General features: G+C 40.2%; 1 protein-coding gene across 3 annotated transcripts in view; it reads left to right on the top strand.

The window, feature by feature from the left end:
- The window catches only part of AK8 (adenylate kinase 8), a 61,096-nt gene that overhangs the window by 15,303 nt on the left and 19,136 nt on the right, over nt 1-26,657 (top strand). For all 3 annotated transcript variants that reach the window (XM_072352427.1, XM_072352429.1, XM_072352428.1), the window contains 6 exons: nt 1,335-1,416; nt 3,044-3,115; nt 3,639-3,836; nt 6,551-6,682; nt 8,409-8,498; nt 20,991-21,132. In XM_072352427.1, coding sequence (XP_072208528.1) covers nt 1,335-1,416; nt 3,044-3,115; nt 3,639-3,836; nt 6,551-6,682; nt 8,409-8,498; nt 20,991-21,132 — 716 coding nt within the window. The remainder of the gene's footprint in view (nt 1-1,334; nt 1,417-3,043; nt 3,116-3,638; nt 3,837-6,550; nt 6,683-8,408; nt 8,499-20,990; nt 21,133-26,657) is intronic.

Below are 26,657 nucleotides of genomic sequence, written 5' to 3'. Positions count from 1 at the left end.
AGGCAGCGGTTCATTCTAATTCAATAGAGCAAACACTGGGAGTGGCAAAAATGGCTGGCGGTTTCTTAAGGCTCTTATTTTCTACAGCTATCAGCAGGATGACATGTTCCTGAAACCAGGCTAATTAAAGAATTTGAAGTAGTCTACTCTATTTTCGTGTATAATTGGAATGTCCCAATTTCCTCTTACAGAAGTCATGGAGATATGTGAAAATACTTCTAAAACCTTCGGACCCCATACTGGCAGAGCTTCAAATTTATGTGGGAGATGAGAATGATTGCTATCTAATGCAATATTAAAGCGTCTTATTTCAGTACAAAGATGGTTTTCCCATTTACTGTAGTATATGCAGTAGTATATGTAGTATTTGGGGGTACGGGATGTAGTGATAAGGGCACGTGTTTAAGGCACTGACAAAACATCAGAGAGTCCCGAAGATTCAGCCTTGAGTCTGAGAAGTGATTGCATCTCAAATACTGCATCACGCAGAAGCGGAGTGAGGCTGCTGCTCTTCTCTCCTGTTTTGCAGATCCGTAAATGTTTTTTTAAAGATGCTCAATCCAACATTTAGCTGGCTATAACAAGGACTTAAGGGAGCAAAAGGCTCTTTTTTCTTTTTCCTTTCTTTTGCTCTGTTGCTTCATTAGCTTTGGGAACGCCGGTTCCATTACTGTGAGTTTCCCTGTATAATTTAAGAAAATAATGAAAGCGTGCATGTTTTCCTCAGTGTTCTTGGCATTAAATCTGTCTTTAGATTTGTTTAGCCTCTTTTTTTATCCACAGTGTGGGCTGGTATCCTTTTGAATATTTCAAAACCGTGGAAATTGTTTTGGGGTTGTTTTTATTCAAGAGAGAAGTTTCCTTTTTTAAGGCAAGCATGGGGAGAAAAAACACAAAGCAAGAAAACCATTTATGCTGCAAGACAAAAGTGCCCATTGCACTGTGGTGGTGGTTATAGTGCGTGCCACTACACTGTGCTTCGTGTTTGTGTTCTTCTCTCATTGGCATCTGTAACAAATATTATGCTGTTGTGATAGAGAATGAGGCCATTCTTCTGCAAGTAGCACTGATATACTTGAATCGCCATCCCTGGATGTGTTTAAGAGCCGTTTGGATGTGGTACTTAGGGATATGATTTAGCAGAGGTTTGTTGTTGTGGTGTTGTTTCGTGGATATTTTTTAAGAGATAGGCTACCGGTTAGGCTGCGGTTGGACTTGATGATCTTCAAGGTCTTTTCCAACCTGAGTAATTCTATGATTCTATGATATTTAGTGCTATTTTCAGGGGGTTTCTCTTCTAGCACCAATAAGGCTTTCATGATTTTGTTCTATAGGGCTGGATTTTGGAAGGCTTCCCTGAAAATCAGGAGCAGGCACGGCTGCTGCAATCATCTGGCATCATTCCGAGGCATGTTGGTAAGCAGTGCGAGGCTTATGTGTGATTGCAACCAGCAGGTGAAAGCCTCCAGTGTTTTTCCCCAAACATCCTCAATACATTCAGTATCAAAATTGAAGACAACAGAGTCACCAGACAGACGAATCATGTTTCTGTGTAGTTCAGTTTCACTCAAAACCTTGAGCTAACCTGGAAATCTTGAAATCCCATCTTTCAGTACATGAACCCTTGTCTTCCTAAATGATAGAGAGAAAATTCCAGCAAGTATCTCTGAGCAGCTGTATGTAACTTTGCTTCAGTACTAGGCACGGGTCTAAATTTTTGATGATTTCAATCTCTAGATCTCTAAATCAATCTCTAAATCTGTTTGGTGATTCTCAGATCAAAGCAATTTTCTCATCCCCTAAATACAAATTCATTCTTCTGCCAAATTAGAGAACACAAACTTAGCAAACTGCACTGCACCGAGTGAAAAAGCAGCTTCGTGATTTTAAGCTTGATCTTCACCAGTGGGAATGAATTATAACTTGATTAGAGAGGAACCTTTCTTTACTGGAAAAGAGCTCATAAACACGACCTGTACAGCTGCCATCGCCATCTAGAACAGCCAGCAGTCCCATAGTCGTATAGTTAGAGAACCTACTTAGAGTGTAAGAAATTATTGCTTGGAATACAGTGTGAAGTGATAGATGTTCTGCTTGCCAGTGGATACTGAACTTAGCACAATGTTAGCAAACTCAAATTGTCACTTTGGATTTGATTTGGATGAGGTTTGACTGTTAATGAAGAGTGTGGAATCACTGCAATAGAGTCAGGCAAAAATGTTTAATGTCTGGTACTTGCATGTATTTTTAATATAGCTAATAACATTTGAAGTCAAGTTTTGCTCACAATTATATCTGTGCAACCACGACCTGAATGAGAATCTTAAAGCTCAGTCTGTCTAGTTAATCAAAAAGAAGATTGAGAGGAGATGAGATTTACAGTGTATGAGTACCTTAATAGGGAGAAAAGTGTTTGAAAGTGTTATTTGATACTGCGAAGAAACTCTTAAGAAGAACTGGTTTGAAACTTGTAATCAAATGCACTGAAAACAGTAATTAAATTACAACGTTTAACTGTGAGAATGATGAGCTGAAAGCAACCCGGGGAACTGACAGATTCTCCATCTTTTGATGCTTTCTAATTAAGTTTGAACACTTTTCTGGGAGGTTATCCAAAAGTAAGTTTCACTGGTTTCACTACCAGAATAGCTGGGTGTAAAGTAATTGCTCGTGGTGCAGAAGAGCATCAGTACTGGGTGATCCAGGGTGCTTGTCTATCCCAAATTCTGGATATAATGTAAGTGAGGAAGAGCCTTGTTAATGGGTATGGATGGCTGGGATAACCGGTTATTATGATGATGTATTTTCTGCTATGCTGTTTAGGAGATGGAGGAAAACTCTGATTAAAGTGAAACTAATTATTTGCAGTAGAACATTGTTGAAAGGACAGTGAGACAAGCAGAGACAAGTGCATTTGAAATGCATTTACTCGTCTTTAAAGCTAGAATATACCAACCAGCTACAAGAAATAAAACAAACAACTAACGAGAGCTGCACTTCTTTTCTTTCTTTCTCTTCCTGCTGCTTTTTGGCGGGGGTCCAGTGGTGCTCTATGCTGCAGACACTGTGCTGATTGAGCGGAACAGTGGGAAGAGGCTCGATCCCCTCACCGAAGGTGCAGTGTTTGTTTCCTTCTGTTCTTGACTAGAAACTATGCTAGGAGAAGACTTTTAATATATCCCTTAAAAAAAAAAACGAGTTGGAATCTATAATTGTAAATATAAAATTTTGAGAGTTTGGAAACAATGTGTTCATTTTATATTATTTTCTGTGCCAATAAAATATGGGAAAATGTAAAGCTCGCTATTGATTTTGCAAGCAGTAGAGTATGGCAGTACAGGAACATGAAGTTAGGTCTGTCCGTGTGAATTTACGTCATGCATCTGTGCTGGGTTCTGATTGTTTTCTGAGCTTCAGGCATGCTTTTGTGTGTCTTCCATTGAATGGCTATCACATAGAGTTAGCTCCACATCATCTCTCGAGTAGCTGTCAGTACAGGTAGCAAGGGCATTGCACAGGTTATTGCTTGTGCTACAGTTTGAAGCTTAAATGTAGACCTTGATATTCTTCATGAAAATAGAGCTGAGCGGGACTGATGAAATCGTCCTATTAGCTCCTAATCGCTGTCTAACTTCCAGAGGTGTACCATACGACCTTTGATTGGCCGAGTGATGTGGAGATACAGCAACGTTTGGTGAAACCAGATCTGTCTGAGGAGGAGATGTCAAAACAACTGCTGGAATATCATAGGAACTTCCCCGGGCTGTTCCAGATCTACCAAAAGATTTTGAGATCAATCAATGCAGACCAGCCTTGTGTGGATGTCATATCACAAGGTAATTGTGCATCTGTATGGCAAATGGTGGGCGATAAGCTGTTCTCTGAAAGGTAGCTCCTAACTGTTTTAGGATTAAGATTAGTCAACACAGATGGCTCCCGGCTGAGTCGTGTTCTCTATTGCAGAGTTTGGGCTGTTCCTGATAATTATTTTCAGAGGACTGGGTAAATGCAGATAACCAGAAAGTCTTGTTTACACCCTCCTATCAGGGAGCAGCTTGCACAGCACAGCAATTGTCAGTTGCTTCTTTGAGGGTCACTTAAAGGCTGCACTGTGGCTCAGCTGCTGACCCCCAGAAGGGCCAGTACCTTCCACAGGTCTGATAATAAGCCACAGGAGTAGCTGAAAGCTGGTAACGTTTCATGATTTAAAAGCTCCTTGTGCTTGTAGCTTTTCTCTTCAACAATCCTTGTTTGCCTTTGCTTGACTGTAATGTAATCTGACTTCAAGTGTTGATACTTCAAGAAGAAAAGAGGGAAATTGCCAGAACGACCAACTGATGAAGTACTTTGCAGCTGCCAGTCTGTAGATGATCTGTTATATCCCAATAATTTTGCATCTCATAAAGGTCTTTTTTTTAACTGACAAGTGCAGCACTTTTAAGATAAACAAGTAGGAAGTTTATATTCTGAATTTGCGCATTAATTACCTCCAAATTACTTAATTAAATTTAAAAGTTCATATCATAATTCATAAAGAATTCATGCCTTGAATTGTAAATAAAAATGTGAGTGCCTGAATATTAATTATTATTAATTAATAATGTAGTGAGATAAATTGAAAATTGGAATGAAAAAATCCTCTCTAGATCTTTTTTTTTCTGTAGTGCATCAAGCAGCCAGATTTTTTTTTCTTTTTTTTTTTTTTAAAGAATAATTAGATGTGGAGACCGTCTGGGGGATCATTACTCCTAATTAACTTGGTTATTTACTGCAAATTAAGCATCATTTGTAAGCAGGGTGCTTTGCCTGTAATGTCTGTGCTTTTCAATACACAGGGTTATGGAAAATGTTCAGAATAACTAGAGCACTCCTTGCTTAGCTGATACTGGGTTCTGCAGCTGGCAGACTTTGCTGCTGCCATTTTCCTCTTTGGTTTTGCTTCTGTGGTGGCTTTTCTTAAAGTACTCGTATTACTACAGACATAGATCTCAACAGTGTAGGGATTTTAATGGATCGTTTCATACAACGATGAGATTTTGCAGTCTCCTGAATTTTAATGGAGGTAATGTATGTGACATCACAACCAGCTGCGTGTTGTAGTATCCTGGCACAGCTTGAAGTGCTGGAAGAAGAGATGTGTATGATTCTATGCGGTTGCAGTTTGGGATAGTTTCTCAGTTCTCTTGATTCTCTAGAAATAGCAGAGTGGGAGCTTTCTCAAGCTGCTGCTTTATTAATTAGTCCATAATGATACCTGTATGTCTAGAGCAGGGTCCTTAGGAAAATTGTTAGTATGCAGCACCATGTTAACAACAGTAATTAAATACTTATCCTGATGTTGTTCTTCTTCGATCCTTTTGTATTATTTTAATACAGAACCATGATTCATACAAATCCTAATGGCTGCCCTAATAAGATTCTATTTTATTGCGAGGGCTCCTTAGTACATAGACTTACTGGGATTGGAGATGCCTGGGCTGACACTTGACTGTATACACTGCAGGTGCAGAGTAAATTGAAGAAGTGTGGGTGTGCTTGTGCAGCTCTTAAACATGGATAGCAAGATGCAGTAGTGTGAAATTAAGCCTTTCTGTGTGGATCTGTGAAGCTGGAAAGCTCACATAGCTTATACTGCAGCTTTAGCTGCTCTCCTTTGTGTTATTTTTGGACAGAAAATGGGTGTGAAGGGAAGGACTCCTTGGCTGTGTACAAATACAATCCTAATTTGTCCTCACTGTCAAGCCACCTTGTGCTATGGCATCGTGGTGACTACCAGGTTCTATTCTGAGACTGTGGCAGAGTTCAGATCTCTGTGATGCAGCTACAATTATACTCCGTGCATCCTGTGGTCCTTCCAAGCTCTTGTAGACTGTACATTGATATGACTGTAAATTCCAATATGCAGTACAAAATGTTGAATAAAGAATATCATCCAACACCCAGAACTGAATCAGACAGAGGAGCTCAAATAGCCTTTACACGTTATGCAAGAATGATGGACAAAGAAGGAAAATTGTGCTCAATTATGTGTTGTCAATGCCATATTGTGACATGATACATTACAAGTCTATGATAATGTAATTAGGAGTGTGTTAATCACAAACGATACTCTGTAAATGTCACATTAATTTAACATCCTGAGTTTTCACAGTTAAATATTTGTTCAGAAACTGCAGAAAGTATTAAATGTAATTATTTCCCTCTATAATTTGCATGGTAAAAAAAAAGACTTCTGCTAAAAACAACATGGTAAAAGAGCAATTATTAATTGAATCTGCTCTTTAAAATGATTCGATGTCTGCTGATGAAAGGAGGTGCAGGAGCCTAATGATGGTAAGATTTCTAAAGTGTTTCTCAGTGTAAGTTGCTGACACAAGAGTTTTATGAGAGTCTTGATTTGGGTTGATGTTTCCGTGGTAAAATAAATGATGATGACGATGATTACAGCCTCCAAGGAAAAAAATAATGCGAGAAGTCAGTGTTCATATTATGTGTATTTAAAGAAGTAAGGTATATAAACAGCATTTCTTGCCTTTCTGTCCTCTTCTAGCTCTTACCTATGTCCAAACCCAGCACCGATCAGCTGCCCCTTTTACTCCACGTATTCTCTTTTGTGGCCCCCCAGGCAGTGGGAAGAGCCTGCAGGCAGCACTAATAGCTCAGAAATACGGCATTGTCAACAGTAAGTTCTCAGTAAATATGCACTTTGCTCAATTCCTCCTTTCTGTCTTTTTGATCATTTATCTTCCTCTGTCTGTCTTTCTTACTCACACCTGGAATTTCTCTGCCCATTGCTATGGATGTCAAATTTTTGAGGGAACTGAAAAATATTTCGGTGTAGAAACATATACCAGTAGAACACACAGGCTGTGACAAACCAGCTCTAATGTTTTTTTAGTCATCATTTTTTATATCCTTTACATCGGTGCTTTTTCACATGTTGGATTCTTGTAGTGCTGTGAATTCTTCAGTGGATCGGGGATTGTGAGTGATAGCATTGCAGCTGCAGCTGTCTGACCAAATTTGGGGCATTTTTAAGATAGAATTTGCTCAGAAAAGGAAGAAAATGTCCATTTTCTTCCTTTTCTGTCAGAAAATTCAGTCTGAGGCTCGGCTAGTTCCTGGTTAACATGCTAGTGTTAAAAAGCTACAATACAGATACTCAGCTATGTGATGGGGTCAGTGTAATGTGTGCCCGTATTCTATAATATTTTATAACGCTGGAATAGCCATCAATATAGCCAACAAATGCCTGATGTTTAAAATTTGCCAGCTAGTGATATCCTCTTGCTTAAGTATAATGCTGGTTTGTTTCATTAGTTTTCTTTCAGCATATACCAAACAACAAAGAAACAGAGCAGGATTAGGGAGGTAGTGGGGTGTTTTTTTTGCAAGTTTGGCACAGTGTTTTCATCTAGGTCAAAATTTGCATCTTTTAAAATAACTGCTATGTAAAAGAGTTGCAGTTCTTTTTACTAAATATCATTGCCACTGCTTCGCCCATCCATTAAGTTTTATGGTAAAGTATACTTTAAACCAAACGTTAAGAATTGCCTGTTTAAGACAGAAGGCCACCATTTTTTCATCAAGTTGGTGGTGCTGCTGGTGTTGGTGCCATTGATTTCAGGGCAGAACTGGTTTCAACCAACAACTGTAAAGCAATAATGTGTGCTAACAATTATCTAGTGTGTACCAAAACCAAAGTGGAATTAGGACATGATGTAATATCACTTAACTTCTCCATACCTTGGCTCCCTCTCTGTAAAACAAGACAATATGGGGCAGCCAGACACAGTAACTCAGTAACTGGTCCAAAAGTGCTGTACAGTCCAAAGTAGCAGCATTTCATGTACTGCTGTCCTGAGTGGGACTTTAAATCAGCATCTCCTGGTGCTCTGTGTATTTGAAGTCAGTGATAATATTGCATTAGCACAGTTTTTAAGATATAATTCTTGCATGATCATTAAACGATCCAGGGAGTCACTTCCTTGAGCTGTGTATTATCCTGCGCCCCCAGCAGTGCGGCTCAGATGCTGTTCAGCAGGTGAAACTTTATTCACTAATTATAACTTTATAAGAAGTGAAAAACACCAGCAATCCCTTGAGTTACTATTTCAGTAACATATTTGATTAGTATCTCTCTCTCTGTTTTTAAGATGATCTTTGCCAAATGTATTCTTTTTTATTCGGTATTCTCCCCTGCTCAGTCTTTTTGCTTTTTCCTCTACTCGGCCAAAAAGAAAATAATCCTAACAACAAACCCAAAGAACCTACAACTTTTATTTTATTCAGTGACCTTATTCCAGTATGCAGCTTCTGTGTTGTGCTTTTTCTTTATTTTTTTTTTTCCTTTGTTGCTTCCTTTTTAAAATTTAACCTTGTCTCTTTTTGTTCTTCCTTCCTCTTAGTTTGCTGTGGGCAACTGCTAAAGGAAGCTGTTGCAGGCAAGACAAAACTTGGAGAACTCGTTAAGCCTTATATTGACAATGGATACCCAGGTAGGGCACCTTGTTGTCTCATTAATCGTGGTTACAAATTAATGGAAAATACATAAATGATGAGTGATTATTTTTGTCTTGATCAGTCTCCATCTGGAGGCCATTTAATTCCACTCATTAGACATGACTTATAGCACTGTGTAACAGAAGTTAGAGTTTTAAGCTCCTTAATCTCTCCAAATAGCCCACCGTTCCAGTGGCACTCAGTAGTTTTTTGTACATATTCCAAAAGCTGAATTCCATATTTTTTATCTCTAAATCAACATCGAAATTCTGATACAGATGTGCAATTTAACAATATTTGAAGTGCTTTCTGAAGCACAGCATCCTGTTTCACTTTTATTTCAATTTCACTAAGGTGTTAATAAGGACTGCCTGCTTTTATATCGGTAGATAATGACTTATGAAATGCTACTGTAGGTTCATCTAGATTCACACAAGCATTTTTAACTCAAAAATAAAGTTTCCGTGTACTTCATTTCTTATTAGCCTCTATGGTGGTAGGAGGGGCGTACCACAAAGAATATTTAAGTATGTATTGCTTTTGGATGATGGTTCTGCAAGTGATTTCAGATAAATCATAAATACTGTAGGCTCCTTAGGGCAGCGGTTTAAACTTGCATGTTTGTTAGCTTTCTTGCACAAAGATAGTTCTCTGTGGTGGATATTAAAAATCAAAAAAAGATCTATAGTTCTGAAATATAAATTGCATTTCACTATGGTTCGAGCATGTTTATTTTGCCAAATTATAGTGGCCTGGAAGAGGAATTTTTAGTCCTATTTCTAGCAACAGGCCACCTGATTACCAATGAGAGAAACACAAGGGGAAGGTCTTGCTGAAAACTGAGGAATCTCAGTTAAGTTCCAGTATTGAGAGAACTTTGAGCAAAAAGACAGTCTTTGTCATCTTTTCTATCCTTTGGTGAGATGGAAAGCTTAGAAGTCTGTCTCTTTTTTTTAATTATTATTTTTTGCACAATAGTTGAATTCTGTGACTGAATTACATAGATCTGAAACGTGAGCCTATAAAATTAACTGATGTTCCCTCGATACCATATGAAGAGATTCAGTACTTTCCTAAGCATTTCAAAAAGACCTTTGGTAGTCTGCAGCTTTGGGTATTCTATCCCTCCATCAAACCACAAGGTAATATATTTTAACTCTAAACTGCCTTGTGGATTAATGGCTCATGGCTGCCCTTTCTAGGAGGGAACTTTCTGATTTAGAGATCCAACTAACCAGAACGTATTTAACCCACAGGCAAGTGTTCTTAGCCTTCATTATTTGCAATGTATCCAAGGTCTTAAGTATGAAAATAGTTTGGGTATGTGTAGTCTGACTGTTCACTATAGAGTGAACTCTATAGGAGCATTCAATGCCAAGTTGGATGGGGCCCTGGGTGACCTGATTGAGTGGGTGGCAACCCTGCTTTTGGCAGGGGGTTAAGTCTCCATGGGCTGTAAGATTCCTTCCAACCCAAACCAATGTGATTTCTATGATGATTCTGTGTGGGGTGGGGAGGACTGCCAGGAACAACTTTCTCTCTAGATTTCAGTAATGTCTGGGATTGGAGTTTGGATGATCTGTCTATTCAAAGATAAGTCCTATAAGTGCTTTCTTTACTGTGTGTATTTTATAAACTCCATCTTAACCATTAAAGTTCCTTAAGGGAGATATCAAAAGCATTCCTGGGAGAGTAAAATAATTACACACGTTGTAGAGTTTCATCTTAAAAATAAGCACATCCTTAGTCCAAGGGAGCCCCTTATATTTCAGGAATACGCAGCTGAAGTGGTGATCCATTTCTTCCTCCAAATTAGACATTATTTCAGATTAAGACAAATTAGTTAATATAATACGTGAGTATAGAACTGTATAGTGCTTTTGAATGTTAATGGGAATCAAAACTATATTTCAGTGCATCGTGCTAAAAAAAAAATCTCATCTTTTAGCTCTGTATGCACATATATTTTATTTAGTTGGACACACTACAAAATTAATGGATGAATAGAAATAAATATTATATAGCAATACCAGAAATAATAAGTTCTGTCACTTTGCTAATCCTCCTCTCCTAGGGATAACAAAGAATGAATTTACATTCATAAACACTAACAGGAATTCATTAATGCCCTCACAAGAGCCTTGGAAAAATGAAAGAACATAGGATACTGAGAAGGAAAGATGGGCTGCAGAGTCACAACCAGGTTAATATGAGGGAAAGATTCTTGTGCTATTATTGACTACATTCCATTTCAAGAAAATGACATTTTTATAGAGTTAGTTTAGCAAATAACAGTAAATGAGGACAAATATGGACTTCCACAGTGTTATAAATGTGAAAACAAATAGAACTTGAAAGTGTTCGGTATGTTTCTAGTTACAACACAAGTAAGATTAGTGCTTCATTTGGACATGGAATCATGGGTGTGATTTTGCATCCAAGATGTCCAAGAGAAATGTGATTCTCAAATCATTGCTAGTCAAAATCAAACCAGTGCCATCAAATCCTAAGGCATGCCTCATATATTCTTAAAATGCTTGCCATGGGGACTGATCTCAGTGTGGTTTCCCTTCTTTTGGACCAACTGTGCATACAATTAGTCAGTCAAGATATGCCAATAGAATAGGTCATGGTGCCATAAAGAGGCTCAAAAAATAGCTTATTCAGATCTAACTCATTATGGAGTTACTGAGGCTGTCCGCTGTCTATTCTGTTCTAGTTCTGGATGACTAACTCAGATCTCTTCTTGTTTTCAGGATTCACAAACATTCCTTGTTATTGTTTCTTTCCTGTACTGCTGCTTCATGTATACTACATGTATTTCAAGAACAGCTCAAACAATTCTGTTATTCATCCCAGAAGGCAGCTCAGTGCATTCCCATTTTCAGTGTTTTCTGGTGTTTGTTTTCTCATGAAGACCATAGCTCTTGTTTCTTCAAACTTCTCAGGTCTTTTTGTATGGTGATTTATTTTGCTTAATGAAGGTTGCATCCGCATTTTTGAACCTGATAATCTTTTAATTCCCAAACCCTCTTGCCTGTGCTAGATATTTTAATACGTGTTTTCAGTTAGAAGTTCAGCAACCAGACTGCCTTCTTTATGTCAGAAACATAGGTTTATTCTTTGGACAAATCATCTGAAATGTGCTGGTTTTTCTTTTAGTACATTGTGGTTTTCTCTAAATGCTGTGCAATTATTGCTAAATATACCCTGGGCAGAAAATGGCCTGGAATCTGATTTCAGTTTCCTGGACCCTATCTCCTGTTTGCTTAAATCTTGGTCAGGAAAGCTGAATTTAGCACTTACTGTTTGCTTGGTTGGGATGGGAAGACTAACACGTGTGGGATGAGATGCTCTAAGGAGCCTTTGTTGGGTTGGTCTTTCCCTTCTGGTATCTCAGGGCAAATGTGGACAAATAATGCACGTATAGGCAGCCCATTCACAGTCTCCTCTGGCTTGATGAAGACCTTGAAAGCCTTTATGCAGGATTTGTTGATCCAGATTACTGTAATTTTGAGGACTGTTCTGCATCTTAGTAATGAAAGTAGCAGCAGAAATTTGGCAAGAAAAAGATAGGCCATCAGTCATTTGAAAAGAAATTTGTTTACTGTTCTGTATCTGTTCAGTTTTATATGTCATTGTGGTGAAATAGCACGGAGTGATCAGTGTTAGTTAATGTGTTTGCAAGGCTGCAATAAATGGAGCCAGGAAAAATGAAATGGCAGGAAAACAGCACGAAGGGCAGGAAAAAAACCAACAACCCTGAAGCAGAAAGATTCTGCTTTTCAGCTGGGAGAACTGCTATTAGTTTGGGTAATGTTGTTGTTTTTTCCCACCAAAATGAGCATTCAGGTGGTAAAGGGATTCATGGAAGACAAATAACATCGCGCCGTGTGCAGCCTGTTAGGATCGAACACGCACAATCCACGTTGGTGTTTTTCCTCTTCCTTTTTCAAGTAGTAATAAACGAAGCCGTCCCCAATGGCAGTCTTTGCGTGGGGGGCGCAATCTGGAATTCCTTAATTTCTCCTCTTTTCTAATAACAACCATTACCAAACAAACGTCGATTTTCCCCCTTATTTTCAATCGGAACGGATTGAAAGGGGTGCTTTTTTTGGTGCCACCTCTGAAAGTCCCCTGGTGACAGTGATCACAGTCTCCCTGAAAGCACTTGTGGGGTTGTTGGTTTTTGTTGTTGTTGTTTTTTATTGACATCAAATTAATATTCTCACTGCTAAGTGCGAAGCACAGGTTTGACAATAGAGCAGCTTCCTCTTTGTTTAAAAACTTGCAAAGAGTTTCGGAGTTGAAAGGCTGAGTAAATCCTTCTATCTGAGGAGGTAAGCTTCGTGTTATTTCTTGTTTTTAGCAGCGCTGTACTGGCGAGCTGCAAGCTGTCTGAACATCGGAGAGAGACCCTTTGGGAGCTCCATTGGTTTTCAGCAAGTCTTTGCATGCAGTGTGTTTGTACTAGCTGAAGACAGCGCATGGCTCTCTAAATAATTTACAAGTTGATTAATAGACTCACATGGGTATAATTAGAAGAGGGAGAGACAGCAGCTACAGTAACGGGTACAGTGCTTGGGGGAACTAGAGACTTTATTTTTTTTTAAGAAACTTTCTAGGGTGCTGGGCGTTTGAAGATAAGTTGGGAAGAGCTCAGTGCCTCTTCTCTTTTGAAGTGGAAATAGGACAGTTTGAATCCGTCGAGTTTAATTTTTCACAAGCTTTAGGGGCCCTGCAGTGCAACTCCCTTTTTATTATTGAAAAAAAAACTCTCCATTTTTCTTTCATTTTTCACACACACACACACACACACACACACGGTTGCACACAGAGTCCAAACAGTACCTAATAAACAAATCGATTTCCTACTTTATTCAAGTTCATTTTCTAACAAGGGCGTGCATTCATTGATAGGCGCATCTCAGTCACACGTACACCTTATAAAGTTACGGAGGTATTTATGAATACACCCTCCTTTAATTTATGCATTTTTAAGAAACCCTCACCTCTGTTTGACAATGCTTTTGAAGTAGCTCCGTTTTTCAAGTCAAACTTTTGACTTCTCCTCTGGGACCCCTACAAAGGTTGTTTTTTTTATGGAAAATAGGTAGCAGCCTTTTTTCCTACTAGGAGAAAATTGGTGGTCAGGAGGACAAAATTGTATCTACTTATTTTATTTTTTTTCTGTATTTTAATAACAGATGGAAGGTCGTAGAATAGGAAGCTTCATGTGGGGGCACGTGGACAGTAATACCCTGTCATCTCCATTTGTGATTTCTACTTTTGTTCTTTAATGTGTTGAATCACCACGATGTGATAAATTAGAGCCATCCCCCATTTCCTGTATATGGAACCTGCAATATATTGACTTTATCCTGCACAACGTGCAAACGCTACAAACCTCTGCATGTGGCTGCCAGATATGCCAGGTGATAGTGGGAAGACCTGGGTACAAAAGGTGTTCTTTAATGCTGCCCCATTTGGGATTAAGAAAAACAAACAATAGGGAAAACCAATAACAAAACAAACCACACCACCACCAAACAAACAGAACCACACACACACAAACAGGAAGGCAGATTGAAAGCAGTCTGTAAGTGTGATTTTAGAGGCTGGTGAGGCTGTTGACAGTTAGTGGGCATGGCTCTGCCCATATGAGTGTTGCCATCGCCATTGTCCTCATCACCAGAGTATCAATAGTTGCCTTCTTTCTCAGAGAGACTGCTGGGGTTGGTGGGTTTGCATGAGGGAGGTGTTGAAGCCCTTTGTACATGACAAGGGATCAGATGCCCACAGTCACCCTTTTGAATCACCGGGGAACACTGTGAACCACCACAGTGCCATAAAACCCTCCTGGATAGGAAGGAAGCTGTGGCCATCCTGGGCCTTGTGCTTATCAGGGCTTTTAAACAGCAAAGCAGAATATCGATTCCGAGCACTAATCTTTTGTTTATTTGGATCTCTATTGCTGACGGTCATTCTTAGAAAACATAAATACTTTATTTTCTTCCTGGCTGCTCTTCTTGCAGCACCAGCTGCTGGGGGAAAAGCTTGAATTGTTTTGTTCTGTTGTTTGGAGTTTGGGATGGAGAAATCACAGTATTTTTATAAGATAAGTGGAAAGGAATGCACATTGGCAGCACCCCTTTTTAGGATCTTTGGAGTTTATCATCAGATTCTAGCTTTGGCTGTGCTTTACTGGGAGCTGTAGGTATAGAAACACTTTATCATGACAAGCAAAACATTAAATAGCTCTTATGTATCACTTTACATTTTGGAAACGTGACGTTCATTCGCTGTTTTCTGCCTCACTGTAAGGTGAGCTGAGGTGGTGTGAGGTGCTGCTCTGATGGTTTGTGGGGCTGAGAGCCCCTGAATGCAGGCAGGGGAGCAGGGCTGGCACCAAGCATCACTGCTGGGGGATGACAGACCCCTTAGCATCCTCCTTCTCATCGTATGGTGAAATCTATATTTGGTGTAGAAAGCCAAGGTGTTTTTCACCACAGCTGTCAGAGTGAAATTATTATTATTATTATTTTCATATTGTCAATGTAAAAAAAAAAAAAAAAAAAAAAAAAAGGGTTTTATAGCCCAAATTCTTATCACAAGACCTGTGATCTTCAGTAGAGCTGTTGTAGAAATAAGGAAGAGATAAGGAGCTTTGTTGATTACCTTGGAAATGATGCTTTACCTGGGCGAGAACTGTGCTTGCTGTCTGACATTTAGCTGTATTCTCTCCGCAGAAGCTGAGGAATTAAGAAGCAGTGGTGCAAATGCACCATTTCCTGCTAGTTTTAGAAACCTGCAAGTTAGAAACATCCCTTTGAGGCAATTCAGAGCAGCTTTTATCTTGCAGGTGGTAAACTGAGGCAGAAGACCTAAATCAGCTCGAGCCGTGCCGCAATCAGCGTGTGTTTGGGGATGGGAACCCAGGTGTGTGGATGTGACCTCGTTGTCAGCCCACTAGATCATCCCAGGGTTCGCTGATGGCTTCTGCCATTAGGCAAATGCGCAGAGATGCTCGAAAACATCGCAGGGACTATTTTTAGAGGAGAAAAGCTTTATTTGTTGTTGGCGAGGTGGATGCTGAACTTGGACTGAATTTCCATTGCTAAACAGAAGGTGCCACTGGCAGGTAAAGCAGCGCAGGGCTGAGTGCTTCCCCCGTCCCCGGCTGTGAGCAGGGGTAGATCACTGCCTCGGTAACTGAGAAAGAACGATGCGCTCCTTTCACTTCATCATACGTTTCTGAAAGTCTGAATTTGTCACGCATCATCTGGGATCTGATTGATGGTTTGGGGTTGTACCTGCTTTAAAAATGTTGTTGTCGCTTCACTTTAATACGGTAAATTTTTATTAAATGACAACAAATCTTCGGGGTGGGAAGGAAGCTCTACTATGTTAGAAGAGAGAAAAAAAGATCTAAAGCGCGGATGTTTTATTGTATTAAAATAATTCCTGTTCTTACGGGGAGTCATTCTCAGCCGTGAAATGAGCAACCGCAGGCTGTGTTTCTGCGTGCATTTTCCATCCGATGAGATGATTAAATAAACGTTTGCAGCGCTTTGCAAACACCACGCCGCTCTTCTCCATTACGTTCGCTCCATCTTTGCTGCCAACACATCAGCCTCAACGTTCGGGAAGGAGCCACGCTTGCTGATTTTCGGGTCCCGCTATTCATTTCCTACAGCCCCGCTATTGAGTTCCGAGGGCCGCGGGGCAGCTGCAGTCGGGCGGTGCTCTTGCGGTGCCGCCGCGGCCAGCAGGTGGCGCTACACAACCGGGAGCGACGCGCCGGGCCCGGCTCCGCGCACCCCGCGGCCGTAAGAGCGCTGTCCTCCCCGCGTGGTGCTGACCCGGAGCCGGTCGGACTCCGCACATCGCCACCCGCATTAGGGATCGTTGGTTCCATCCAGCTGTGAGATGGGGGATGTAGTCTCTGAGTGCTGGCGGTGTTGTGTGAAAATCTGAGTCGCTACGGTATCGTTATTAATTTGGGGGCAATCTGAGGATCTTAACGCGGGTGACAAAATGCATTGCTTCTGTGAAAGGGCCAAATAAAATTACCTAATGTGAATAATGCGGAGTTTATAGAGCAGTAAAATAAGCAAATTGCATGCTTTGCTAATTTTAGGATTGACACCACAATCTGGGAAAGCAGCCTTTGGCAGTAGCTTCTACTCAGGGCAAGATGTTAACTGTCAGGTACTGGGATCGAGCCTCGGGCGTCTGAATTAGCAGTGAAAGTCTTCTGCTAAAAAAAAATCTCTGAGTGAAGTATAAAGGGCAAATGGACAGTATTGTCAAAAGGACCTTAAAGTTTTTACAGCGCAAAACTGACAGAATTTATGCCTGCAAATGCATTTATGCCCTCCTTAAAATCAAGGGTTTATAGCATTGGAGAAGTGAGTCAATACCCCTCAGACGTCTGTTTTAAAGAGAAATAGGTGGAGGAGGAATGCATTTAAATATGATAATTGTATAGCTTGGAGCACTGACAGCACCGAAGCTATTGGAGAATAATGCCCTGTAAGCTCTCAAGCACTGTTTTTTGCCTCTCAGACTGTGCCTTTAATGTTCCGTTACTTTTGTCTTGAGCAGATGGTATGATTTTGTCAACTGATTGCCTGATAGGGTTTTCTATTAGTCCTGCAGATCTATGGGTTGGGTCAGAGCTAATAGGCCGCACTCCTGTGAGTTTCATGAGAATGTGCTTTTCATGCAAAGTACCTTTTACCTGGGAAAAGCTTTGAAGCTCTGGGAAGTAAATTTATTTTTTAATGGTCTGCTGGAAGGTGCTGATTGACAGTCACGGAGACAGGAGCTCTCCAGGTGTCCATGCAGCAGTTCCAGCACAAACAGAGGCACTTCCAGCTTCTGTTCCTGGGCCGTGCCTGCCCTTACCCTGGGGCTGCTTAGGGTCACAGCCAGATGTGTGGTCTAGACCATTAACACAGCCGAAACAGGCTGGGAGATAAATGGGACATGCTGTGTGCTATTGACGTTAGGCAAGAATATAATTCATTTGTGCATACACTTCCATATGAAGCTGATTGTGGCCCAGTTCTGCTGTATGTGCCATTTTAGAGGCTCACCAAGCCCCTGCCCCACTGCTCTCAGCACAAGGTACCATAGGAGCTCTGAGGGTGGGTTTTACTCCTGTACCTTAATTTCGCTCCTTAATAGAGATGTTTTTCCAACTACCTAGTCTGGATATCTCTTTGTAGCAAACTGTAATTTTTACAAGAAACTTATCTTTGGACTTCTCTAATGATAAAGTAAAATCTCTCTAGAGCCTCATTCCCCCAACTTTCAGAGTTGGAAACTCACACAAGCTTATGTTGAAAAGGAATTGATTATTCAAAGCTCTCGTGCTTCATAATCTACTTAAAACATGTAGATTGACTGCCTCATCAGAAAAGCTGTAGACTTTACTTTGCTATATAGCCCACTGGGTCATGTGCTAAAGGCCAGGAGACCTATGGCTAGTTGCTTACAGGCTGTGTGCCACTCCAATTACAGGTTATTAATTTCCCTTGCATTCCAGAGACAGTTCCACATGAGTGAAAAGGAATACCATGCTGCAGCGTTCTTCATTACTTACTGTCTATACCACAGCAAAATACTGATTTCTTTCTCCCCTCCTCCCCCCCCCCTTCTTTTTTTGTTTCTCTGGCCTGTGGAAGATGTTTTACAGTTTTAATGCAGCCGTTTTAAGTGTGACTGTTCCTGTTCAAGGGCAGCTGATGTACTTTGTAATGCCATTGAACAGCCAACAAGCTATGTTCCCCCATTGTGTTGAAGTGATAGGTATGTTTGCTAATCAAGAGGAGAGCAGAGCTTGCTGTCTGACTTGTTTATGTTTTATTTCTCACCATCTAGCTTTAGAAGGAGGCACAGAAGTATGTAAGCATCTATATTATTCAGTGATATATAGATGTACGTGAGCATACAAGCAACGTGGAGAGTATTGCTGATCTCATCAGTCATCACCAAAATTAGCAAGCTATCAGGGTTACCACGTAATCCCCAGTACTCCTCGAAAGAGCCACCAGCCTGGTGTATTGTTGGCTATATTGTTAATTAATTGTTACTTCAGCCTGTTACATCTTTTTGCCTCTTGTGTTGGCTTCAGTGTTGTTGTTTTTTCAAAAGCAGTCAAAAAATGGGAGGATTTTGATCCTCAGGCTTCATGGAAGACTTATGGGGAGTGATCAGATAAAGAGATGCTGCCTGGTTCCCATCACAGTTGCATTTTAACTGCTTGTAGGCTGTGGTGTTTCTCCTGCCCTTGTGCAGGATGGAAGCAGTTTGACGCCTGGAACTGGAGAATCTCTGAAGATGTGCTGGCAGCCCAACAGCAGAGTGCACCCACTTTTGTTCCTGTGCCATTCCCAGGGCTCCAAGTGCTTGCCCTGATTCCCTGGGGTTCATCTCACAGGGAATGTGGGATCATGCAGAATCCAACCTTAGCACGGATTTCTGCATGGCTCTGGAGGTCTCATGCAGCTCCTTCGCACAACCATCTTTAAGCATTCTGCGCGTCTCAAAAATGGCATGTTTTTGTCATCTTTGTACATCCATTCCAGCAGGAATCACAATAAAACAACGTGCATCAAGACAGAAAGTTTAGCATCGCAGCCAGAAATTCACGAGTACTGGGAAAATTCCACCCATCTTTGCATGGGAATACATTTCCAGATAAGAGAAGGTGGGATTTTCTTCTTGTTTTCCTTCTGGGATGTGTTGGTTTTGTGCTAGATCGTGTAACCTGGAGGGCAGGGAGAAGAGCTGACCTGCAAACAGCTCTGCAATGCTGCTGCTACCCCCAGTGCCAACCTGCAGCTCAGCTCTTGGGTAGCTAGATAGGTAACATCTGCTTAATAACATTCCTGCCTGCTGTTAGCTTTATCAGTCCCATTTTTAATGCAATGCCATGTTTTGCACTGTCATTTTACCCCCTGTCAAGCAACTGGTAATGATTTTATTCCATTCCTTTTTTTTCCTTTTAGCAGCTGGAGAATGGAACTCTGTAACTTGTTGGGCTTTTTATTGGGTTGGTTGTGTTGTCTTTTGTTTTTAATAACGTGAAGCGAGTACCCTCAGTTCATACACTAATCTGTTTTGTAATTAATTCCCGGCGGTTTTCCTCCATTTTGGATTTCTGAGTGCAATTCTGTAAACTCAGTGATTTGGTTACTTCAAGGAGAGGTGATGAATTTCATGACAGAGGTAGAAGTCTTTAGGAAATATTAAATTTCAGGGAGCAAATGGATTCTATTACTGTAGTTTAAAACCAGCTCGTATCCAGGGTATAAATGTGCACTGACAATAATATACTCCTCTAAAACACAGGCGTGTTGCTGTCACTTAGTCCTAAAGCGAGTTGCGTTGTCAGAAATCTGACACATACACCCTCCTACAAAAACCTGTTGTATTTCTGTATGCAGATGTGATGGCAGGGCGAGTATCAAAACATCAGCATCCTACCATGTGGATTTATGTCACGTTTTTTTATTGCCTGTTTCCAGTAGAGGCAACAGTGTATTAGACATAGTGCACAAATGGAGAGGAGAGTCTCTCCCTGCATCTTGCAGATCACTTTGGCTGCTTTTTGGGATGCAGCTTGAGGTGGTTTTGCTGCCTTTTTCTTTGTAGTTATTTGAAAAGAATCCCAACACAATGCAGGGTCTCCTGAAAATGAAGTTACGCTGGTTGAAGCTGGTTACTTAATTCTTAATTCTCCAGTCCGTGTTTGTTGCTTTAAAATGGTACAAATATTTACTGTAAAGATATTTTACTTTCTGCAGTCTGCTATGCAGGACCCCTCCTGTGTATGATTACCGGGAGTTTAAAAAGCTACATGGTGACTGTAAGCCCAGCCAGACTCTTGCAGTTATTGTTCTCTTGCCTGATAAATAATAACAGAGGAAAGAGAACTTCCATCTCTAAAATTAGAGTCATCAGCGCTGTAACCACAGTAGTTGAAATACGTTTTGGAAGTGTATTTTTGGTTGTAAAAGCTTCAAGCCTTTGGGCAAAATGGAGAAGTAGCACATCCAGGCTGCTATTGCACAGCCATTATCATCCCCAAAGTTAAACAGTGAGTGCTACAGACATTTTTTTCTTTCCTGATTTTAAGGATCAGGTCATTATTTCTGCATTTTTATAAGATTATGTCACACACTTCGTCGTGACATCATCCCAACATGGCTGAGAGAAAAAGGACAGTGCAGAACTATCTACACATCACTTCTCACCAAGCACTGTGCTGTAACCCTGTGGTTTCTTATGATTTGGGGGGTTTCTGCGATAGCACAGTAGATGCGCAGGCTCAGCAGTGATCCTCTCTCCAAAATCCATCCTATGTAAAACACGTTTGTATTTTTGTTGTTCCTTTGAACCAGAAGTAGTGGCATGGTTGCCTCCTTCATTGCAGACTCGGTGTATGAAAGAAATGTCATCTTTGTAATCCTTTGCAGTCCCAGACAACATTGTTATGAAGATCCTGGAGAAACGCCTAAATGCACCAGACTGCATGACCAAGGGCTGGGTGCTTCGTGGCTTCCCAAGGGACATAGAGCAGGCAGAGAAGCTGCAAAAAGCATGTATTATTCCAAACAGGTAAGATATATATTTAGCACATCACGGACATTGCATATAAACCTGTGAAGAGATACGGATCTTTACTGACATTCTTTAGGCAGCTGCAACTTCTTTGTTTATTCCGTCCATATCTAGAAAAGGGGTCTCAGTCCCAAAGAGCTGGAAATAGAGCATTGGCCTTAGAAATCCTCCAGATGGCCAAACTGTGGAAGAGAGGAGAGGTTGTTCTGATCATTTACCTGAGATGCTTTTAAAGGCAAACCATAAAACCATAAGAAATGGATTAAAGTTTGGATTACATCAGGAGGTGTATTTTTATTTGCAGCAGGAGGGGGATCTACATCCTCTTGCTTCATCATATGTGTGATAGAATGGAATATATTAGTGCTGCCAGGAGCTCGTTATCAGAGTTTGGGGTTTTGTGAAATAATTAAAGACAATGTGAGAATTATATTTTATTTGATCCACAAAGAATTGTTCAGAAATGCAATACAGGAGAAATGTGCATCAAAAGAGAACTTGTGTGACAGGCAGATACAGTGGTGTGTTACTCTTCACAGCTGGTCCAGAGGTGGTGAGCATTTGAAATGTTGGTAGACTTATCTATGCTGAGTGGCTCTTCCATTCTGCTTCACGAGTTCCTGGTTCAATCTGTACAACTAGATGACACGATGGCCATTGCCAAGGCACACAGTGGAAATATGTGGTCCTTATGCTTCTAAAATCTTGTTTTTATCTAAGAACCAATGGTGGAAAAAGCTTTTAAATTGGTGGAGGAATTCTTCCTGTATCTTCTCTGTGGCTGCCTTCATCATGAAACTTGATAGCAATGCAAGTGACAGCTAAATAGCATTTCCCATGGATTATTCTTCTTATTCACTTAAAAAGCAGATCCATAGTCTCTTGAGCAAGTATCTGAGCACACGAGATCATTGTGAATGCTCAAGTGTGTGCAGGGTGCTCCTTTGCAGGGCTGGGACCTCATCAAGTGAGAAAGAACAACTCATCATAAGATCTTCCATGCACAAATTTTACACTCATCCGTTTCTTCAGCTTCCATTTTCTTTAAGGAGTGATGCACATTCAGATCTGAGATAAGAATTTGGCCCTTACTATTTTACACAGGGCTGGAAGTAGGGGACAAAAATAGGCATCGTGCTACCTGATTGATTTTGGAGCTGTTATTTTCCATGCAGCTGAAGCAGTAGGTGTTTGAGGGAGAGAGGGTGATTATAAACAAAAGGACATATTGCAGCATAGGATAGCAGGGCAGTAATTCAGTTGCAGTTGTGATGCTAGTTATAAAACACTATCTGCAGAGGTGGTGTTTCTGACATCAGGAGAAAACACTGATAGAGTTATAGCCTTGAAATCAATCTGGGAATAGGATGCAGAAATCTATAAATCAGACACAGAACAATCTGCAAAGTCTCATTTTTAGGAGGACTCTGTTGATGAAATTAGATTAAAATAAATTTACATATATATCAAGTTTATTATTAAAATCTAGTCACATCAGTAAACAAAATTATTTGTGAAAGAGTATGTTACTCTGTGTTTCGAACTCAAAGTAGACCTCTTTGGCTGATCAGAACACAGAGTTATTGTCTGGTTGTCAAGTCATAAATCTATTCCTTAGAGCTAATAAATGGTTAGTGTTCAAATACTATGTTTTATCTGACTCCCACCTCATAAAGCTAGTACACATAATACTAAATTATACAGCATGGAGCAGGATCAGTCTCCTGACTCCTCCATCTTATGGAAAGAAAAACAAACCCAGTAATTGATGGTAGAAAAGAAGGAAAATAAAGTTATTTGAAAACAAACAAAATGGGCCATAAAGTTTGTTAAAATGTAACAATAAAAAAACCAAACAAACTCATACTGAGTCAGCCACTGCATCCAAAGAACTGCCCTGGAACAAAAAGGACAAGAATTCATCTTCCACTGAAAGAACAAGGTGTAAGATTTTGTTTAAATCAGAATTTGCAGTAGAGCAAAGGCTGGCTTACAGGCTGGTGCAGGAAGATCTCCTTTGCATCAGAAAAAAACTTGTCTACCAGAGAACTCCTCTTCCTATACTCAGAGAAGAGCCTTGTACTTCTCTCTGTGTTCTTCCCCACCAAGCAGTACTGCTTAAGTGGACAGGATCCTAATCGCATTGAACTGTGGCAGCCTTTAGGGCAAATAAGAAGCTGAATCCATTAGTGGTCTCACAGCTATCTAGTAAAAGAACAACATTAACCACTTAGTGACTGCGATAAGTGGGATTCCAAGTACAATTACAGGTGAGCATCTGAAGCTCAGAACTTCTAATGCGAGAGACTGAATGCAGTTCCTCATCCAGATGGGCATTTTAGCTTTGTTCATTGTTAATGCTTGAATAACAACAGGAAATACATAGCACAGCACTGGGCAGTTCTAATATAAAGAAACCTCTGCTTTCTATTCTGCAAAATCTTTTTTGTCTCTTTCTGCTCTCTCCCACATATAGATAAAACACAATTCAGCAGCAGCAATCTCATCTGTTATTTTTCTCTCATTAGCTTCAGCTCATTCATGACCAGCTGTCTGCTGGTTCCAGGCCACTTTATGGCCACCAGCAGTTTACAGATATGCTGAGCCAGAGGTTTGTCTGGACAACTACATCTAAAAACCCCCTTTTCTTGACTTTATAGCTTCTTCAACACGTTGTACTTTGGGCCTTTACCAAGTAGGAATGGTTTTTACCATTTGGTGTCATATGAAAGTGTTTTGCTGGGGCCTTTTTGGGTTATAAAAAGAAATAGTTGTAAGTATTCCCTGTGCATCCACTCCTCACACTCCTGCTTTTATATCCTTATGTATAACCCAGTTCAACCCCAGTTTCCTATGCAAAGGATCTTGATGTGTTTAACCTTTCCTTTTTTGGAAGTCATTTCACTTTTCTGACAATGCTGGTTCATTGTGCTCTACTTGTAGTTCTTCTCGCTGATCCTTTTCTATGATGGGACAGCCAGAACTGCATTCAGCTTCCAACATAGTGCTGTGTACTGGATGTATTTGTATTTATAGGAGCACAAATATGTTTTCATTTTGTTTTTATCTCCATTAATAACCACTTAAATGCCATTAAATGTTACTGCGATATATTTGGGGATAACATCTTGTGTGTAGATTGTAGTAACTATACAGCATTTCTTTCATTGAAAACATGCTGGACACTGACAGAGTGTAACTGATCTCAACTGAGTGTACAGACTCAGCAACAAGGAGTCTGAGGACCCTTTAACCAAAGATCTCTGTAGTTAAAATTATAGTCTAGTTTGTGTTGGAGTTCTCCTCAAGCTGATAGAACCACTCTTTCCATGTGTTCCAATGGGGGCTACTGCTAAAGGTGTCCTGAGATTCCCATTTCCTCTGCTACGTCACTTCCTTTGTTTTTCTATGTATTCTGAATCTGGGGTCGATTGTTTCACATCTCAGTATTGGTTAATTATGTTACAGTAGTACCTACAAACTTCATTGTTAGACAAATAACAACGTTGTCAGTCCCCATCTCATCTAATATGCAGAACATTTGCTCAATCATACACCGTGCAGACTGATAAGGCTGGGGAGGGATGCAGAACTGGAGTGAGGATGCAGCAGTGCAATGAAACAAGTGTGCAATATACTTCAAATACCCACTTTTCCAATGCTAAAGGTTTTTCTTTCCCAGTGGAGAAAACAGCAGTAGCTTCTCCAATACAAGTTTTCCAGTGCTGTTTTATTTGGTCTTCAAAAGGATGTGGCTGTATCTCCAATTATATGATCTTTTTACATAATAGATTTTAAGCTGCTTTTTCACCAGGCTACTAAGAACTTGTATCCAAACAGATTAGGATAATGAAGTTCCCCATTTCTAACGTAGCGTGTGTGAATATGTTGAGAACAAAAGGAAAAAACCAGAATGGGGGGGAAAAAAAAAAGATTTTTTTAAACTATTTGGTCTTTACATGGGGCTTTCATATTTCTGCAGCTGATCCCAGTGTGGATTAGGGATAATAAACAGCCTATTAATGGAGGCCTGAACTAGGAAATGGAGTTTGAATCAGCAGCAAAATTCAATGGCTGGCGGAGGTTAATAACTCCATTACTACCAGCTCTATTTTTTAGCCGTTTGAAGAGCTAGGTGTTAGCCTTATCTTACTCCTCATTAATTGAGCTAATAGAACCCCAGTGACCCTCCCGTGCTGCCATTATCTGAGAGTTTACCAGACATGGACTGGAATACTTATCACTGAATATGTATTCCTCAGATTCATTTTTTATATCAGAAATATTTTTGTTAAAGATTGGCTGTCTTCTGGCTCCTATTTTTTTTTTTTCCTTTTCCCTTTCCTTCCTGCCTTCTGTAACAGCTACATACTTGGAAATTAAATGTAAATGACTCAATTAAAATCCTATCAAGCAACAAGCTAAGTCCCAAAATAGTTGCATCAAGGAAACATAACAGTGATTGAATTATTCTGACACGGAAAAATCTTACAGGGCATTTTTAAAACTTTGGCCTAATTTAAATGATAGCTGCTTTGTATCTTTTTAGTTGTGTCTTTAATTGATGGCATGCAAAAACCTTATGAGTAACAAAGAAAAAATGCTGTAACAATATCTCATTTTCCCCTCATTTTCAAGGGAAAAATACAGAAAGATTGTTTGTTAATTAAGGTACTAAATCAGTACAGCACAATTTGCCTGCACCAGGGACCCAGAGAAACTGCATGCAAGTCCAAATGGCCTATGGCTTAATTTTAAAAGGAAGTAGTAAAAATAATGGGCAGATCAATTCCCCGTTTCAATCATTCTTGCTTTCTGTCTCTTCTGATTAGAAGGCAGCTCTCTCTCTTACCAGAGCTGTTTTCTGGTTGCTGGCTTGCTGACTGTTGTCTTCACTAATGCTAATTGGTTTCCTTTTTATTATCACTTCTCACATCACTGCTCCCACCTCAGCTACTCTTGTCCTTCTCCTCTACATATTCAATACCAAATAGACTGAGTGGTCTGGTAAAAATCTAAGGGGCAAGTCATTAGGAGCTAAAAGGGCAGGACAGAGTCATTTACCTTTCTTTTCCTGTTCCATCTCTATTGCAAGAGTTGTCACTAAGCACTTCACTATAGGCAAAATGTCTTAGGGAAGTGTAACCATGCCATTAACCTTATACATAACAGCTGTGCATGGAAAGGCACTCTTTGCTCTGGCATCTGGGCTCTATCCAGCAGTCACACCCACAGGTTACTTCATAGTGAATAACTGTGGGATGCTGCATTTGCTGTCACAAACATCGCTGCTTCTTTCTTACTCTGCTCCAGCAAGAATAAGAGGTATATTGGCTTCAGTTGTGGGAAGCAGGCATTAGTTTTAGAAGTTTCCTCTTCCAGGCTCCTTTTGATGGTTGGAGTTGGTTTGGTGAAGTCCTGGGTACAGCAATTAAGGAGAGCTCTGATCTCAGCAAGCTTCCAAGCCTCCAGGAAGGGAAAGAAGAAAAACTTCTACTTCTAAGCCAAGGGTTTCTTCTTAT

Source organism: Excalfactoria chinensis, chromosome 18, assembly GCF_039878825.1.
Source record: "Excalfactoria chinensis isolate bCotChi1 chromosome 18, bCotChi1.hap2, whole genome shotgun sequence".
Taxonomy (NCBI): Eukaryota; Metazoa; Chordata; class Aves; order Galliformes; family Phasianidae; genus Excalfactoria; species Excalfactoria chinensis.
The sequence above is the reverse complement of the archived record's forward strand: the minus strand, read 5'-3'. Positions and strand labels throughout refer to the sequence as shown.